This window comes from Xenopus laevis, chromosome 2S, assembly GCF_017654675.1.
Source record: "Xenopus laevis strain J_2021 chromosome 2S, Xenopus_laevis_v10.1, whole genome shotgun sequence".
NCBI classification, from domain to species: Eukaryota; Metazoa; Chordata; class Amphibia; order Anura; family Pipidae; genus Xenopus; species Xenopus laevis.
The window spans coordinates 152667005-152687628 of NC_054374.1; the positions used below are offsets into that span (position 1 = coordinate 152667005).

At 39.5% G+C, this 20624-nt stretch overlaps 1 protein-coding gene across 1 annotated transcript; it reads right to left on the minus strand.

Annotated features, from left to right (window-relative positions):
- Window positions 1-405: 405 nt before the first annotated feature.
- LOC108709143 (sarcolipin-like) lies at window positions 406-11609 on the minus strand. Its single transcript, XM_018248752.2, has 2 exons — window positions 11502-11609; window positions 406-981 (listed from the first exon to the last, which is right to left on the minus strand). Exon 2 carries the CDS (start codon window positions 889-891, stop codon window positions 796-798), a length of 96 nt encoding a protein of 31 aa, XP_018104241.1. The 5' UTR covers window positions 892-981; window positions 11502-11609; the 3' UTR covers window positions 406-795.
- Between the last annotated feature and the right edge of the window lie 9015 nt (window positions 11610-20624).

The window sequence follows — 20624 nt, forward strand, 5'->3', positions numbered from 1 at the left end:
TCCAAGGGAACAATCAAGGCCACCATCAGGGGGCAGATAGGACTCCTGTCACAAACTCAGGCACAAGACAGCCCTTCATTTCAGGATTCTACTGCACCTGGAACCCACCATTGCTCCTTAACTTGGATGTCTGAATGGAGTGGGATAGGAGATGTCCAGGTGCTGCTCCAGCCTGTCCCTCATGAATACATTGCTGTTAAACGGGGGTGATGTAGGTCTACGCCCTGTGGTGCTAAGCATGGGACAAGATTTGTGCCTGTTTTATTCACCTTGTACATTGTAAATGAGCCCTAATATCTATAAATAAGAATAACGTTTCCTGTACCTATATTATTAGGGTTATTTGGCTGGATAGGGCTTCTCATTAATGTCATATAAACATTAAGAACAAGCACATCATAGCAGTTTCCAGTAGAAATATTTATTTGCACAGACTCCGCAGAAATGTGAAAGATCCCATTCTGCTTCTAATCAAGACATATACGTTGTTTCTACAGTTGAAATGCAGGTTCCAGTCTTCACTCTGTATTCACAGACTAAACACAGCTTTTCTATTTAAATATCATTAACATAACTTCCATTCATTTATTCACAGACACCCTCGTGCACATTAACAGTGAATTCTCAGCGCACACAGAATAAAGGACAAACATGTGAAAGTTGATCTTGATGTTCATTGAGCAGGTGAAGGACACAAGCCGGGAGAAGGTACATCTTGCTGCTGTGCAGATAATACTCTCCGGTGCTCGCAGAGACTCTCACAGTAACTTTCATCCATGTCTGCAGGGACCTTCATTAGCTTTGATAAGACTTGACGATAATCCACATTAGCAGGACAGTGATGAAGACAACCATGAAGTTGAGGAAGAGCTCCCGTGTTGAACGCTCCATCCTACAGAAGGAGAGTCAGACCTTGGGGTTCCGGACAGGAGAGTCTTGGATCTTTTCTCAGTAGAGAGAGTAGAGGTGGTTCTTTGAAATCTGAAAGCAGAATTATGGTTCATGAAGACAGAGCTAAACTCACTTCTGTTTGACCATTTGCTAAGACTTATAGTTATTAGTTGAGTCAATCATAAGACAAATTCAGCCCTTGATTTGTTTATACTTCTTTAGCTACCAGCAGATCTCTAGAAAGGGACAAAAACTCTGAATCACGTTTGCATTTACACTGATTATATTATTTTTATTATTTTTTATATTTTGAATCCAATGCATAACTTCCTCATTGCACCCCCTGCCTAATGGTTTACTGACCTTCCACTATATATCAACTACAACAGCAATTAGTATTGGGTGGTTACTCACTGAAACTGTTGCTTTCAGCAGTACAATAAAAAAAATGGTAAATGTTTTTAGTTATTTGTCTATGCAAGTGGGGAAACTGAGTCTATGCTGAAGGAGAGCTGACTTGTTTCAATAGTCAGAACCAGTAGTGCAGAAACTAGGATTGCTTTCAGTTGCATCTACATTTACAATTTTTTATGTATAATTTCAGTTTGTCATTGACATCACAGAGCAGCAAATATAATCTCCCAGTCCTATATAGTTTATGTGAGTGCATTGAGGGGTCAGTGTGTGTATGTATGGATACACACGTCAAGCAGCGTGTGTTTTAACATGGTCGAATAAAGATGGTGATTTTTAACTGACGATTTGGTGTGCGGAATTTACCTTCCTTCTCATTTCTGCTTGCATATGGCGTGGGACGCCGAAGTTCCTGCACCCGGACTTACGCAATATTTTGCCGGCTTTTGAATTTACAAAATCTGCGGCGAGTCGGAGCGGTTTATATATCTCCTGTGTATGTATGGATGCTGGGTTTCATTTGGAGGGGTTAAACTTGATGGACTTTCACTAAGATGCGGATTTTACTGAACGTTACCTCCTGCGCCAGACTTGCCTTCGCCACCTCAGACCAGATGAAGTGCAATAGAGTAGATAGGACTTCCTCAAAAAATTGTTAAAAAATAAATAAAAAAACGCTGGTCGACTTTTCAGTTTTTCAGGGTGATAGGCTGCAAAAGATCGTAATTTTTTTTTAGGGTAACCGGCTTCCCCCCTACATTTCCTAATATATGGCACCTAAACTATACACTGGGCTCATATTAAGGTTCTCCGGGCTTGTGTAGTGTAATGTATTTGCTGCAACATATACGTCCATTCAACTTTAACTTCCCGCCATATGCAAATTAGCCAACGCTAGCGCATAATAATGCATTAAAATTCTGGGAAACATACCGAAAATCCAGGAATTCCTTCCACTGAAATACATTAGAACATGAAAAAAAATTAAAATCCGGGAAAACCTAAAATAGGCGTACATAAATTCAGCATTTTACTGTATTTCACAGCAGTGCAGGCGCTGAATGCTGGAAGCTGACATTCAAAGCTGTAGCGGCTTAATGGGAGCTTCTCCGTCAGTTCCAGATCTAAAGGCACAAATGCTGTGATGAGAGATATTAGAGAGGAATGAGGCCCCCTATCAATTGTTCATGGGTACAAGGAAACAAGTGCAGCTGTTTTATCTCACGGGAGCCTCTCTGCTCACACTATTTCCCACAAGGGCTTGTGTCTGGTGATGAGTGAGCTCTGACCCAGCGCCGAATTGTTCTTCTTGCTAAGTGGCTGATTGAGGAGACTTACATATCTATGGAGAGGCTTGTGATAGCAGAACACAGAAGGCTTGGATCATCTTTCTTTTACAGAAGTGACATGATATCAGAGAGCTGCTGTTCCTCTATTTATACATGTTGGCGTGACCATCAAAGTGCCACACGAGAGATCCTTTTTTAATAATGTTAAGTGAAATGCCAAGGTCAACAAAGAATCCTTTAACGTTAGGTGCCTCAGGTTGGGCCTCTATGATAATAACTACGTTACACCATTTAGCACTTTTATTTCCCTTAGAGCATTAGACCCATCAGATGTCATTACTGATTGTCAGGGCACTGATCATGGGGTATAGGTGGAAATCCGTTATCCAGAGAGCTCAGAACAAAAGAAAGTCCATCCCCCATAGACTCCATTTTAGTCAAATAATTCACATTTTTAAAAATTATTTCCTTTTTTCTCTGTAATAATAAAACTGTACCTTGCACTTGATCCTAATTAAGATATAATGAATCCTGACTGCGGACAGAACAACCCTGTTGGGTTTAATTATATATTATACTTGTTTATATGATTTTTTAGTAGACATAAGATTTAGAGATCCAAACCAGTCCTGAGCGCACTATATTTCTTGTTAAAGGAGAACTAAAGCTTAAGTAAAGAAGTAGCTAGAAATGTTGTACATGATGTTTTGTGCTTCTGTACCAGCCCAAGGCAACCACAGCCCTTTAGCAGTAAAGATCTGTGTCTCCAAAGATGCCCCAGTAGCTCCCCATCTTCTTTTCTGCTGATTCACTGCACATGCTCTGTGCTGCTGTCACTTACTGAGCTTAGGGACCCACTCACAATATACAGTACACATAGAATAGAAATGTCACAATATAAGGCTGATTAGTAATTAATACAGATAATTACTACATGGCAGCACAGAAACCAGTGCAATTAGCATCAGAATTTAAAATCAGCCCTGTAGCATCAGCTTATATTACAGGGGAAGCTCATTTTCTGTTGGATAATTAGTGACGAGCCCTAAGCTTAGCTTCTCAACAGCTGCTCAGAGCCCACTGAGCATGTGAGTGTCCCCCCTGTGACCCCCTAGGACAGTAGAGACAAAATCGAGCATTGTGTCCCCCATCCACAGAGCTGCTAATCACTCGAGCACCAGAAAACTTGAATGCACAGATCTGTGTTGTCATTATGCTGGCTAACATAGAATGGGGGAGTCTGGTTGTGTAAGTTTACATTGCACCAAGGCATGTCTTGTGTGGGCTAGAGCAGGAGCAGTCAAGGGTCATAAAAGTCAGAGTTTCAGTGGTTTCCCTGCCGAGTACAAGTGAGACCAACATTAGCACAAGTCTATGGGGCAGATTTACATAGGGTCGAATATCGAGGGTTAATTAACCCTCGATATTCGACTGCCGAATGTAAATCCTTCGACTTCGAATATCGGAGTCGAAGGTTTTACCGCAAATAGTTAGATCGAGCGATCAAACGAAAAACCGTTCGATCGAACGATTAAATCCTTCGAATCGTTCGATTCGAAGGATTTTAATCCATCGATCGAACGATTTTTCTTCGACCAAAAAAACATAGGAAAGCCTATGGGGACGTTCCCCATAGGCTAACATTGCACCTCGGTAGGTTTTAGGTGGCGAAGTAGGGGGTCGAAGTTTTTTTTTAATGAGACAGTACTTCGACTATCGAATGGTCGAATATTGGAACGATTTTTAGTTTGAATTGTTCGATTCGAAGTGGAAGGTCGAAGTAGCCAATTCGATGATCGAAGTAGCCAAAAAAACATTCGAAATTCGAAGTTTTTTTTTATTCTATTCCTTCCCCATAGGCTAACATTGCACCTCGGTAGGTTTTAGGTGGCGAAGTAGGGGGTCGAAGTTTTTTTTAAAGAGACAGTACTTCAACTATCTAATGGTCGATTATTCGAACGATTTTTAGTTTGAATCGAAGGTCGAAGTAGCCAATGCGATGGTCGAAGTAGCCAAAAAAACATTCGAAATTTGAAGTTTTTTTTTATTCTATTCCTTCACTCGAGCTAAGTAAATGGGCCCCTATCTGTCATCAAGCCTGAGCAACTGAGCAACTGAGCCATCCATCTCTGCTCAGACAGGGAGCGCTCTCAATAATGCAGCTCCTTGGCACAAAACAAACTTTGTTCACCTCCGTCTGTTAAAGGTCACCAGGAAAAACTTTCTAAGTGCCTCTATCACGGGGCACAATTCCCAAAACTGGTGTCATTTTACTTCTGAACAGTAACCAATCAGCATAGAGCTCTGATCAATCAACTGCAGTAGGGCAAAGGAAAGTAATTTCTGGTCGCAATCCAGGGCGTCAATGTATTTTAATGTATTTATTTATTTATTTTTAGATTAGGTTTTATTGGTTTTCATAGCATGTTGTGTATTTCATGGACAATTTATTTGTCCAATTGCAAGTATGCAGGGATCATTGATATTATAGTGCATGCATTGAATTCTCATATCACCTTTAGGGGCCCATTCATTAAGTTCGAGTGAAGGAATAGAAGAACAAAAAACTTCGAATTTCGAAGTGTTTTTTTTGGCTACTTCGACCATCGAATGGGCTACTTCGACCTTCGACTACGACTTCGAACTAAAAATCGTTCAACTATTCGACCATTCGATAGTCGAAGTACTGTCTCTTTAAGAAAAAACTTCGACCCCCTAGTTCGCCACCTAAAAGCTACCGTACTCAATGTTAGGGAAGGTCCCCATAGGCTTGCCTAACTTTTTTTGGTCGAAGGATAATCCTTCGATCGTTGGATTAAAATCCTTCGAAACGTTCGATTCGAAGGATTTAATCGTTCGATCAACGATTATTCCTTCGCTCGTTCGATCGAAGTATTTGCGCAAAATCCTTCGACTTCGAAGCCGAAGGATTTTCATTCCCCAGTCGAATATCGAGGGTTAATTAACCCTTGATATTCGACCCTTGCTGCATATATATTAAAATTCCAATGTTTTTTAATGTATTTACATTAATGGTGATATGAGAATGTCACCATTTATAGTAACATAGTAAGTTACATCCATCAAGTTCAACCTTAAGTCTATATATAACCTGCCTAACTGCCAGTTGATCCAGAGGAAGGCAAAAAAACCCTATTTGAACCCTCTCCAATTTGCCTCAGAGGGGGAAATATTCCTTCCTGACTCCAATATGGCAATCGGACCAGTCCTTGGATCAACTTGTACTATGAGCTATCTAATTATAAAACTACATGTTGTATATTCCTATGTTTTTTAAAAGGATTGAATTTTAAAGCATGGCTGTTTATGAATGCAAAAAAAAAAAACTTTTAAAAAATAAAACCAGTGCCCAATATAACAAGTCCTTCAGTCCAGAACTTCCTTCCCTATGTTTATTTCTAATACTCACCATTTGTCACCGTTCTACAGTAATGTGAGAGGCTGGAGCAGCCATTATATCACTGCAAACGGAATTCCATCCCTGTACTGCAATGAGCCCATTTAAAGGGTGAGCAGTATAACAGTAATCCAACAGAAATAAAAGAAAGGTCACCCATAATACCGCACATTATGCTGTTTAACCATGTGTAACATTAGCTGTGGAAAGCCAAGCAGGGACCTTTTATTATCGTCCAGGCCTATTTACTGTGTCCCTTTTATTAACAGACTCCATTCCTCCTAATGATCCTGCAGGTGCACCTGCCCTTATCTAACGTTCAGGGTGCTCAGTATCAAACTACAACGCAGGGACTCTTCCTCATTGACATGGGGCACAACTTAGGGGCAAATTCATCAAGGGTCGAATTTCGAGGGGTTAAATCCCTCGAAATTCGAATGGGGAATAGAATCGAATAGAATCGAATAGGCAATTCGGGCGAATTTACGTGCTGGCGAATAGTCGAATTGGCGAATATTCGCCAGGCGAATAGGTGCTCGATCGAATATTCGCTCGAAGGATTTTCATTCGATCGAATGCCTTTTTATTCGATCAAAAACTTGGAAAACAAGCCTATGGGACTTTCCCATAAGCTTTTAAAGCAATTCGGTAGGTTTTAGGTGGCGAAGTAGGCAGTCGAAGTATTTTTAAAAGAGACAGCACTTTGACTATCGAATGGCGAATAGTCGCAGCGTTTTTGCGCTCAATCTATTCGAATCATTCTACTCAGGCGAATTTACGCCAATTCGATAGTCAAGGAGCACAAAAAAACACTCGAAATTCGAAGTTTTTTTACTTCGAATCCTTCACTCGAGCTTGGTGAATTGGCCCCTTACTGGGATCAATGTTTATAATAAATTAAATGTATTTTCATTAACACAAATTCTCGGTTTGGCATCAGTGTGAGTGTGTGTATATAAGAGTGTGTATATAAGCCCACCATGATGCCAAGATGTATCTCAACAGTTCCAACGCTAGGCAGTAGGATGAGTGAAATATTTCAACCTGTTTTTCCAAGAAAACAATAAATACCCAAAGGGGCAGATTTACTAAAGGGCGAAGTGGCCGTCGCAAGCGAAGATTCACATTAATCCCATCCACAGGGACATTGGCAATTTGCTTACCGGCATAGAGAACAATTCGCTAGCGAAAGAGACAGTCTTTGCGTCCTATAACCAGGCGAATTTTCGCTCAGGCAAACAATCGTTACACCACAAATCCACTAAATTGCGAAAATTACAGAATGTTACCTCTTTCACCAGAGTTTCCTTCTGCACCTTAGGGTAGGACTCCACGAGTGATTTTGTCGCGATCCTAACGCGATGCGATCCGACTGTCGGATGCAGAGGCAGCACGCAGTCCGACAGTCGGATCACGTCGGATCAACGCTGCAACACCATGCGACAATTCTATCTCTTGCCTTGCAAGCGCGTCGGATCGCGACAAAATCGCTCGTGGAGTCCTACCCTTAGACCTGGCGAACTAGCCAGTTCCAAAAAATTGTTTGTAAATTTAATTCCCGACAACACAGAATGTCTGTGATACTTCCCTCCCAAGGCAAGTCCTAATTAGTTTATCTACTGCATTGCCATGAGTGGGATGCTCCCCTATATGATATTATTAGCATCATTTCTGCGGATACCCATGGATGCAGCTACACCCTCCTCAAGCTCATCATATCCTGTAGGCCCAAAAGTCATAAAAGTCGTAAAAAACGCTGGCGTTGCCTTCAAAAGTCCTAACTATTAAAGATTTTTGTGTTAACATTTTTTTTAACCACATTTGTTTTAGGGTGGGCTCATGTCTAGGACATTAGAGGATCTCTTTGGTCTTTATTTTGCTTCCTTGGACATTTGTAATAATAAGCGGCCACTTCAAGTATTTGCACCAACATCTCTCATATATATGACCTATATGTACCCGCCCTATTCATATTGACCTAAGTGTAAGAATACTAATAAAGTTTCGTGAATGTTAGCGAAAGTTCGCTATGAAATGCTCGCACTGATGAATTAACTCTAGTGAAACTTCGCCTACAGAGAAGCAACTTTGCATTTTAGTGACTAAGGCGCAGATTTATCAAGGGTCGAAGTGAATTCGAGGGAAATTTTCGAAGTAAATAAATTCTAAATTCGAAGTAATTTTTTGGATACTACGACCATCGAAAAGGATACTACGACTTCGAATTCGTTTCGAAGTAAAATAGTTCGATTATTCGACCATTCGATAATCGTAGTACTGTCTCTTTAAAAAAACTTTGACTTCAATACTTCGCCAAATTAAACCTGCTGAAGTGCTATGTTAGCCTATGGGGACCTTCTAGAGCAGTTTTCTAAGTTTTTTGTAGTCTACGAAAAATCGTTCGATCAATCGCAGAAATCCTTCGAATCGTTCGATTCAATCGTTCGATCTTTACGATTTTACTTCGACCGCAAATGGCCAAATTCGATTAAAAAAAACTTCAACCTCGATATTCGAAGTCGAAGTAATTCAATTCAATGGTCGGATTTCGAAGTATTTTCAACTTCGAAATTCGACCCTTGATAAATCTGCCCCTTAGCGTTGTGGTGACGCAACGTCGCATTTTAGTGAATTAGAGTAGTGGTAACGAATTTTTCGCCTGGCGAAGTGGTGCGAAGTGCGGTGGATCCTTCTTTGGTGAAAATTTGCCCTTCGGTGAATTTGCCCCATAGACTCTAATGGTAAAATAATGTTGATTGATTTTAAAAAATGTTGCACAGTTTGAGAGATTGTTGTGCAAAAAAAAGTCCATTGACTTAAATGTGTTCGGCAATTTTTATGTGAACAGAAAGAGGTCAGATTCGCCCATCACTACTAGGCAGGCGACTATACTCATCATACCTGCCTTCCTTCTGCAGAACATTTGCCTTTTTATGAATTAAAATAAAGATACCCCTTAAAATGACCAAAGAATATTATAGCATGATCTATGGCCTGTATATCTCAGCAGTAAAAGCAGTATTTTAGAGACATCTGTCTGATCTCGCAGTAATAGAGGCAAATATCTTCATCTAGAATCTTAATTTCACATTATCTAATAACTAATAACTAGGGATGTACCAAACCTGCTTTTTAGGGTTCAGTTGAATCCTCAAATCTAGGGTTACGGATTCGCCCGAATACCAAACCAAAGCAGAACCCTTCATCTGCGTCGTAAAAGCCATTGCATGGGTGGAAAAACCTGAGGCACACAATCACCAATTTTTAACATATATTTTTTTATAAAGGGTTCCGATTTGGTTGGGCCGAATCCTGGTAAAAATAGCTTTGGATTCTGCCCAAATCACAGACCAACTCCAGTATTCAGCGCAACGCTACAAATAACAGAGTTCTATCTAAATAACAGTAGCTTGTACTTGATCCCAACTAAGATATAATTAATCCTTATTGGAAACAAAGCCAGCCTATTGGGTTTATTTAATGTTTACAAGATTTTCTAGTAGACTTAAGGTATGAAGATCCAAATTCCGTAAAGATCCGTTATCCAGAAAGCTCCGAATTACAGAATGGCCATCTCCCATAGGCTCAATTTTACTCAAATAATCCAAATTTTAAAAAATATATATTTCTTTTTTCTCTTTAATAATAAAACAATAGCTTGCACTTGATCCCAACTAAGATATAATTAATCCTTATTGGAAGCAAAACCAGCCTATTGGGTTTATTTAATATATATATATGATTTTCTAGTAGACTTAAGGCATGAAGATCCAAATTTTGTAAAGATCCGTTATCCAGAAAACCCCAGGTCCCGAGCATTCTGTATAATAGGTCCCACACCTTTACCAGCTTTAGAGGTTAAAAAAGATGCAGTTTTGTCTACTAGGGTTAAAATGTTTGATTATTGTCAAAAATACTAGTGTACCCCTAAAATTCATTTGCTGCCTGGATGCTTTAGGAATACTCCATATGCCAATAGTTTAAACTCTATCTGACAACATATGTAAGAGCTTTCCTGGATAAAATAAGCTTTCATTTTTGATCTCCAATCGAAATCTATCCAAAAATCGAAGTTTTATATTTTTGGTCGAATAGGTCTGTTTTCAAGGTCCGTTTTCAAAAATGAAAATTTTCAAAAAAAAAAACTTTGGTTTTTCAAAGTCCACCAATCGCCTCCAAATGGATTCTAGGAGGTTCCCCATAGGCTAAAACAGCAATTTGGCAGGTTTTAGATGGAAAATGTTCGAAGTTGAATTTTTAACGAGACAGTACATGATGAATTTAGAAATTTAAATTTTGTAATTTTTTTCAAACTCGAATAAAAATCAATTTATCAAAAATCAAAGTTTTTTTGGCCAAATAGGTCCATTTTCGATCGAATAGGTCCGTTTTCAATCAAGTTTGAATCGTACTAAATTTAATTTTTCCAAAAAAAACCCTTAGCTTTTTCAGAGTCCAGCAATTGACTCCAAAAAGGTTCTAGGTAGTCCGCCGTAGACTAAAACAGCAATTCGGCAGGTTTTAGATGGCGAATAGTCGAAGCTGAATATTAAAGAGACAGTACATGATACATTTCGAAATTCGAATTTGGACTATTCCCTAGTCGAAGTACACAAAACAAATAGCTCTAGGGAGCTCCTAGAACATATCTGGAGTCAATTGGTGGAAAATCAAAGTTTTTTTTTGGAAAAATTCGAATTCGTAGGATTCGAACTTGGTTGAAAACTGACCTATTTGGGCAAAAAAAAAAAACTTTTTTTTTTTTTAAATTCTAATTTTCACTTCGTCCTTTCATAAATCTGCCCCTATGTGTCTGCTGCATCTTTTGCTCCACCCAGGTAATAAAAAGGATACAGCAAATCCTTGTTGTCAGCTCATTAGCTAACTGTCAGTTATGATTTCTCAGCAACCTGCACTCCTGCTTCACTTATACTTGTATTTCAGTAAAGCATTGTGTGGGTGCTGTTAAGAGAATGCTCCCCTGCTTTCAGTAACATAATACTGGTCACTAAACATATCCATCTTTGAGTCAGTTAAAGTGTAGATGTCAAGAAGTTGAGTAGAGTTATTGTGATGAAAGAATACTAGAACATAACATCCTTGTAAACTAACCGCTCAGTATTATGCACAAAGGGCAAGAAAACATCACAGCTAAATCTGTCAGCATGCACTATAGCAGCAATAAAAACCTGGCCGTCCCCCAAATCTTGGTAACTACAACTTCCAGCATCTCACCGACAGCCAAAAGCTGTTTGATAACATCTCATAATCATGATTTTCCATGGCTCCCAAGATCAAAGCTGCAGTGACTGCCTCTCCTACTCCTAGAAACGAAGGTAGGAAGAACAATTCCAAAAAAGCTGCTTAATAATGTGCTGCATCATCAGGAGAAATATTTTAGCCAAGAGATATATATATATACCGTGGGCCCCAATAATGGGCAGTGTTAGAACAATGGGTAAGAATAGAAAGGGAGCTGCTAGTTTTACCTTGGACTTGCCTGTTGGGCTTTGGAAGTTTGGAGATGAGTGGTGGTTATTGTTCCTTCTCCGCAAAGGCTCTGCTGATTCTGTGGAATCCTAATCCCTGTGTTAGAACTAAAATAGTTGGAAGGAGGAGGGCATTAAGCTAATTGGTTATGATGTCACAGACAGTATATCAGAAAGGCATGTATTTTGGTGCACCCTTGTGTCGGATGTGCAATACGATTGGGCTTTATCTCTTGTCAGCTCATGTTTCTATTCTCTGCTCAGTAAAGTTGCTCTTTGGCCAGTTTCATAGATGATGGGACAATCCTTTTCTTTAGTTCTGCTACTGGGAAATAATATTCTGGCTTCCACTTTTGGACTCCCAGCGTATGAGATACAGACTTTTTTTATTTATCAAAATCAGAATTTTTCCAATGTATGTATATAAAAAAGTCAATAACAAACTAGAATCCACGATTGGACCTTATTTATTATTAAAAAAGCACGATTTAATCGGATTGGGAACAAACTCTATAAAACTGAGTTTTTTCCCGAATCACTTGATTTACATAGTGGGCGCCCCTAGGCCCACTGCTTTTCATCGTCCCTGTCCCCTCCCCTTTATTTGTGCAAATTTTCATAATCTGGACCGGAGCGAATCACATGGGGTGTCTCTGCTTATAAATGTCCCAGTTAGAACAGTTTGCAGGTCATTTTATCCCATAAAATAATAGGAAGACCATAGGAGGCCATAAAATGAAGAGAACTCATAATTCAGTCCAGGTATGGGACCTGTTATCCCGAAAGCTCGGGACCTGGGGTTTTCCAGATAATGGATCTTTCCATAATTTGGATCTCCATAGCTTATGTCTTCTAGAAAATCATGTAAACATTAAACCCAATATGCTGGTTTTGCTTCCAATAAAGGGTGATTAAATTCTAGTTCTCAAGTACAAGGTACTGTTTTATTATTACAGAGAAATAGGAAATCATTTTTAAAAAATTGGATTATTTGTATAAAAGCCTAAGGAAGATGGCTTTTCTGTAATTCAGAGCTTATGGATAATGGGTTTATAGATAACGGATTCCCATACCTGTACCATGTTTGGTCAGCAAAGTATATTAGTGGGAGCACTTGCCGGTCACTGTTCGGCTCCAACGTGCTTCACATCCACTGTGATCCCAGATTCAATGAAAAGTTCAGTTAGAAACGGAGCACCAGGGAAGCCGATGTTTGTCAATGATGGGTCATATAGATTGGACTATTTTTAAGGGAATGTAGGAGTTAATATGTTTTATGGGCAGGGTTGTGCCTTCTTAAGGAAGATAAAGGTAGGCTGCTGTTAGCTTCTGAGGAAGTGGCTGGTAGCCACGAAACGCGTTAAGCGTGAAGCAGCCTACGATATGTCCGAGTGATTGTGACTTTTAATAATCTTTCAATAAATTTCACCTTTTAATTGACAAACATCGGCCTCCCTGGTGCTCCGTTTCTAACTGAATTTTTCGCTGTACCATGTTCAGAACAACTAAAAAGACAACAAAGATTCAGTTATTCATTTGACACCTGAACGACTTGCCAAGGACTTCCAAGGGCTCGTTGAGTAGATCCTAACATTAGGTGTCCCAGTGACAATGTATACACAAGTAATTTAGAAGGACACACAATTAGGGGAAGAGCAGTTATCAAGGCAGAGCCTAAAGTACAATACAACCCTTGATGGCAGATGGTCATTTTAATCTGAAGCTATTCGGGTATTGCACAAATGTCTCCAATGAAGTCAGGGCTGACCATATCTTCTGTGCTGTCCAGCACTCCAAATATAATAACCCTGCCTGCCTTCGTCAGCAGAGAATCTGCACTCCAATGATCTAGAAAGAACAAGGAGATTCATAGTAAGTGTGGGTTTTAATTTTGGGTAGAAGAAATTTGCTGATGGGCTTTGGTAAAGTATCAGCCTGTGCATTTGGAACATATACAGTATATATATATATATATATATATATATTTATTATATCTAATATAGCACTACCTGTATATATTTGTATTTGTACAGGTATGGGATCGGTTATCCGGAAAACTCCAAATTACAGAAAGGTTGTCTCCCGTAGACTCTATTTTATCCTAACAATCCAAATTTTTAAAAATTATTTTCTTTTTCACTGTAATAATAAAACAGTAGCTTGTACTTGATCCAAACTAAGATATAATTAACCCTTATTGAAAGCAAAACCAGCCTATTGGGTTTATTTAATGTTTACATGATTTTCTACTAGACTTAAGGTATGAAGATCCAAATTACGGAAAGATTTGTAGCCCCGGAAAGCCCCACGGCCCTAGCATTCTGGATAACTGTTCCCACCCCTGTATAACAGTACTAGTATACACTTTAAGAATGGGATTTAGCCCCAATTGGGGCTCATTTATCAACACTGGGCAAATTTGCCCATGGGCTGTTACCTATAGCAACCAATCAGTGATTAGCTTTTTAAAGCCAGCTGCAAGAAGAACAATGAATGCAGCAATCTGATTGGTTGCTATAGGTAACAGCCCATGGGCAAATTTGCCCAGTGTTGATAAATGAGCCCCAATTAGCAGCCAGTGTAATATTTTTCACAGACCCCTGTCTGCCTTGTCTTATTACAGTTGAATGCAAAAGTTTTGGCACCCCATGTCAAATGACCTGTAAGTAAGAGACAAACACTACAGGTGGTCCTAAACACTATTTCTTCCTTAGGGGAATACATTTAATATAGTTTTAAATGACAGCCATTTCTGTTCTGTGTTTTGAGCTAAAACGCTCCTTTCCCAAACCATCCACTAAAGTAAGGATTTTTAGGGCGCTAAAGTTTGCTTTCCTGAAATTTGAAGATCTGTTGTTGACCCAATGTGTGTGTTTTTTTGTTTTTTGCAACAAACAGTAAATGAGTCTACATGTTGTATAATGGACACTGTTACCCAGATGTTCCAGTACTTGTACATTTGTTATCCATTCTGGGTTGTTAGAGATCACTAGATCCAAAATAGAGTCCTTTCTGGTTTAGTCCTCGACAACTAGTGACATGAATTTGTTATAGAGAACATTTGTAAAATGTTTGCCATTACCTGTGCCACCCGTAATATTCCTCCAGTCAATGTCTGGATACGGGGCTGGATTTACATAGTGGACGCCCCTTGGCCCACTGCCATTCGTCGCCCCTGTCCCCTCCCCTTTATTCGTGCAAATTTTCATCATCTGGACCAGAACAATGGGGATTGGCGCATGTGAAATGTACAAAATTATTGTATCTCTATCGCATCCCCAGTGTTTTTGAACCAATCTGGGTGTGATTGGCCAGCATGCTGCCCCCCTAAAATCCTGCTGCCCCAGGCCCGGGCCTAGGTGGCCTTTCCACAAATCCGGGCCTGTCTGGATAACTGTAACCTCCTACTAATTAAACTTGCCCCAAATTTGCCTATAGTCTATAGCAGGGATCCCCAACCAGTGAGCAACATGTTGTTCACCAACTCCTTTGCGCCCGACCCGTGAGCTCCACCGCGCTCACTATGCATGTGCGGTCACTATTTCAAGAAGGGACAGAATTCTGGGGTATGACTGTGCAGAGGGGAGGCAGGGAGGGGGGCCAGTAGGGACTTAACATCATTGGGGATTTCGTTTTCCTTTAAAACTTAATTTAAACCCATCACCTCCTTTTTTCCCTATCCCTCTGAATCCAGGTACAGGTATGGGATCCGTTACCCAAAACCTCGTTATCCAGAAATATCTGAATTACAGAATGGCTCCCATAGACTCCATGTTATCCAATGATCAACCCTAGGTCCAACCTAAACTGGACCTAGGGTTTGCACCTTTTCTGGATACCGGCCTTCCTATATATTTATCTTTTTTCCCTATTAATAACATTGGGATCTACCATCACTTTTACCGGCCCAGTCAGTAAAATACCGAGCAGATGGCAACCCTACCTGAGCCCAAGCAAACTGGAAGAGATGTCACTCTGGAGGCAGATCAACCAGGTCAGGGTGAAAACTTTACTTTTAACTTTGGGAGGTGGGAGAGATAAACCTGCAATTGGCCCAGGTACCTAGGTATGATACCCACGGACCACTAGAAACTCACATGCTCTTTAAGTTCATTTCCTTAGTGAAATCAAAACAATAAACAATAAAAACCAAGTTTGGATATGAGAACTTTTTTTTTATTCAGCTGACATCTTATTGTGTCCCAATTTGCTTCAACGTGTGTTTTTTATCAGGAAGGAATTTTTAATACAGATTTCTAGGAAACAAGGTGTGACTGCTCAGAAAGGACTCAAATAAAACTTTTTTGACACCATTTTAGCAGAAAGCATCTTTTATGATGATGTTCAAAATGAGAAGGCAAATCTCATTGGCTCCAGAAGCAGGTCATGAGCAGAACACTATTGTGTACTTGGATGTTGATATGTAAAAAAAATTGCTTGAGTGCCGACGGCTTATGTACAAAGCCCCTTCCGTGCTGAAGGCCTCAGCATTGAAGGGGCTAATATCATGGTTGGCTACATCAAATCAAGTCCTTTTTGTCTTTTACTCTAGGTAAGATTTCACAAGAAGCCACATCAGAAGCACAGTGATCAGCACAATCATGAAGTTAAGGAAGAGCTCTTGTGTGGACCGCTCCATTTTCAAGTGTTAGGATGTGGTGAGTCACAAGAAAGAGACACCTAGAAATCCACTGCAGTGTCTTCAGATCTGACCAGTCTCCTGCAGAGGAAAGAAAGATAGATGATTTGTCAATTCTATTCAAACATTTCAAACAAATGTTAACAGGCATCTCCACATTTAGGGGCAGATTTACATAGGGTCAAATATCGAAGGTTAATTAACCCTCGATATTCAACTGCCGAAGGTAAATCTTTTCGACTTCGAATGTCAAAGTCGAAGGATTTACCGCAATTAGTTCGATCGAACTAAAAATCGTACGATTAAATCCTTAGAATCGAACGATTCGAAGGATTTTAATCCATCGATCGAACGATTTTTCTACGACCAAAAAAAGTTTAGGAAGCCTATGGGGACCTTCCCCGTAGGCTAACATTGCACCTCGGTAGGTTTTAACTATCGTATGGTCGAACAGTCATACGATTTTTAGTTCGAATCGTTCGAGTTGAAGTCGTAGTCAAAGGTCGAAGTAGCCAATTCGATGGTCGAAGTAGCCAAAAAAATAATTCTAAATTTGAAGTTTATTTTATTCTATTCCGTCATACGAACTAAGTAAATGTGCCCCTTAGAGGAACTTCCTCTTCCCTGACAGATGTTGCAATTCTAAAACAATTCCGTGTGAAGAACATCAAAATCCTTTTGTTTGAAACAGGGATAGGGTTATACGTCAGCCCTCAAACTCTTGTAAAGTCTTTTTATGGCACTAGCTGCGATCGAACTCATAGGAAAATGCCATTCACAACAACTTACTGTATAATTGTGCCACTAGTTTCATATATAATAACCCAAAACATAGCTGCAATTTCATACATGCCAGAACACATAACAGGCCTTTGTGTGGCCACCTTTAGCCTCTCCAAGACTTCATTAAAATCCCCCAATGAAACAATGCAGGCATAGGTAATGCCCATAAAAAAGCTCAAGTAGTGAATCCTTGATTGATTTAGATTTACTGAGACTCCCTGAGACTGGAAACCTAGAGCAAATGCACTCGGTTTGTCATAAATGAACTTGGCTGCCAAGGATATGTGGTACTAAAGTTCAAGAGAATGGAAAGTCCAGAGTGGAAGGAGGACAGGTGCTCAGGAGTTACAAGCACTGCAGAAAGAGTTATGAGCAAGCAAGGACTGAGCCATAAATGAGGAATCTCTGCTCTGTATGGTATATACAGTATGCTGTATTATATGCATTGTACCATGCTCATATACATAAGTGATCCCCAACCAGTAGCTCATAGGCAACATGCTGCTCATCATCTTGGATGTTGCTCCCAGTGGCCTCAAAGCAGGAGTTTATTTTTGAATTCCAGGCTTGGAGGCAAGTTTTGGTTGCATAAAACTAGATATACTGCCAAAAAGAGCCTCCTGTAGGCTGCCAGTCCACATTACCAAATGGCCAACCACAGCATTTATTGACAACCCATTTTTTCATGCTTGTGTTGCCCCTCGACTCTTTTTACATCTCAATGTGGCTCACAGGTATAAAAGTTTGGGGACCTCGATTAACATTCTGGGTAATGTAGGACATGCTATAGTTGCATGCACAATATGATAAGTACTAGGGATGCACCGAATCCAGGATTCGATTCGGTATTTGGCCAGTATTTGACCATTTTCAGCAGGATTCAATTTGGGGGAATCCTTAAAATCATGTGACTTTTCGTCACAAAACAAGGAAGTAAAAACAGTTTTAGCTGCGCACTTCGTGCATGGCTCTTTTCCCTTCCCCACTGCATATGCAAATTAGGGATTGGATTCGGTTCGGTATTGCCCGAATCTTTCACAAAGGATTCAGGGTTTCGGCTGAATACAAAAAAGTGGATTCGGTACATCACTCTCACTCTTATAAACATTACACCATATGAATATGATATATAGGAAGTACAACATGGTCTATACTGCACAATGATTATTTTAAAAGCATGTTTAGAATTTAGGAATCTAACATCATTGTCTACACATACAGTAAATATTTCATCTGGCCGTGTATTCAGGTACTATGTTATAATAATTGCCCCAGTTTTTATATTATGTTCCAATATCTTGCACTGATGAGATCTAACAAGATCGAAACATTCTGTCTGCAAGTTTGGATACATGGCTCTGAACCATTAGACTGTATCTGTGCTAGAAACTTTATGTTAAGAGAATGCTTTCATCTCAGAAATAAGGGTAACACACCCTGCCTGATACTAGTAGTAGGCTCTGTTCTCAGTATTAACAGGGATACACTATAATATAATAACATAGTAACATAGTAAGTGAGGTTGAAAAAAGACACACGTCCATCAAGTTCAACCATTTAAGTCTGTATATAAGCTGCCTAACTGTCAGTTGATCCAGTGGAAGGTAAAAAAACTCATCTGAAGCCTTTCCAATTTGCCTCAGAGAGGGGGAAAAAACCCTTCCTGACTCCAATATGGCAATCGGACTAGTCCCTCGAAAAAAACAGTTGAACTTTAAAATAGTGCACAAAGATTTAAATATAATTTTAGAGTTTCAGAAGTTGGTGTTTGGCTACACTTGTTCTCCACTAGACTAACAAGTCGACACAAAAAATATAACCAAACTATGACCACCCCAATGCTTACATAATGCTTATAATCACGGTTACATGTATGGGACTTCAAGAATGTTTGAAACCTGGGGGTTTCCAGTAAAGGGGCCTTTCCATAATTTGGATCTCCATACCTTTAGTCAACTATAATAATCATATAAACATTCATTAAACCCAATAAGAGTGTCTTGCCTCGAACAAGGATTACGATTTGGATCAAGTTCAAGTATGGTTTTATTATTACAGAGAAAAAGGAAATTATTTTTAAAAATGTGAATTATTTTATTAAAATGGGGTCTACAGATGATGGCCTTCCCGTAATTCTGAGCTTCCTGGATAATGGGTTTCCGGATAAAGGATCCTATACCTGTAGTAATCTCCCATTGTGGCATAAGTACAAGGGTTACTTATGCATCTAAATCCCAATTGCAAGACAAGTATTGCAGTTCCACACTGATATTTTATCAAGTGGGAACAAGGTCCCCTGGTATCTATTAGTTATTGTACAAGTTTCTAATACAAGGACATAGGTATATAAACTTTAGAAAACATCACAAGGCAGCAAGAGCTTTAAATAATGCAATTTACTGTGCTCAGAGATTGAATTTGTAACCCTTGCAGCACTTTGCATGTGAATTATTATCCATCCCAGCATTGTGCATGCAACTAATGCATCCCAATTTTAGGCAAACACTGAACCCATCCCAGTGTACGTGCAACTAATGCATGCAAGCACTGTGCTTACAGATATTCCATCTAAGCATTGTCCATCCCGGCAGCATACATGCAATTTATCCATCCCGGCAGCATACTTGCAATTTATCCATCCCAGCAGCATACATGCAATTTATCCATTCCAGCAGCATATATGCTATTTATTCATCCTGGCAACAGACATGCAATTTATCCATCCCAACAGCATACACGCAATTTATCCATCCCGGCAGGCAGCATACTTGCAATTTATCGATCCTGGCAGCATACATGCAATTTATCCATCCCGGCCGGTACCATACATGCAATTTATCCATCCTGGCAGCATTACTGCCTTCTTGGTTCCCTAGTCTATAATGTGGATCCTTTATTGGCAATAGAACCTTTATTAAAGTAATTCCTTTCCCAGATACCCACAGTGTAACTATTACTGCATACTTATCAATCAACTCCATCAACAGGGCTACAATAGAAGAGTGTTCTTTCCAGAGGCCTGTGATTATGCACTGACCCAGCATGCCTCATTCATGCAACCAATCCCCCCAAAATGCAGTAAATGTAATTATAACAGAGACACCATACACACAATAGATATGTGGAATAAGATAAAGTTAAATATGCATGCTCATTACTATCTCTCCTAGTATAAAAGGAGAAAGTTGAATTTATACTAAGATATATAGAGAGAGAATTCCCATGATGGAATTACCTGAACTAGTGAGACAGAAAGCCTTAGCCTTTAGGTAACAGAGGGTATCAATCCCTTCTCAGAGGCTGCTCTTCCCACCTCCCTGTGCAATATGATTCACAAGCCTCCGTGGAGGAATTAAAGTACAAGGAGGGAGTGAACTGGCAGGGAATCTGATGATGTCACGATGTCAGATATATATATATATATATATATATATATATATATATATATATATATATATATATATGGCAATTTTTTTAACTTCATAGCTTGGCCGACCCCACTTTATGGAAATTTATCTTTTATATCTTTTTTATATTTACAGTAGCAGTAAAGGGACCCTAAACAGTATTTTATTTCTGAGTGTTGTTTGGAGAAGAAAAATTCCTAAAGTGACTCTTATCCTCTTTATCTGAGTCATTGTCCTTTTACAAACATTAGACCATCAGGTCATGGCTACTCTTCTAATAAATACATAGTTATT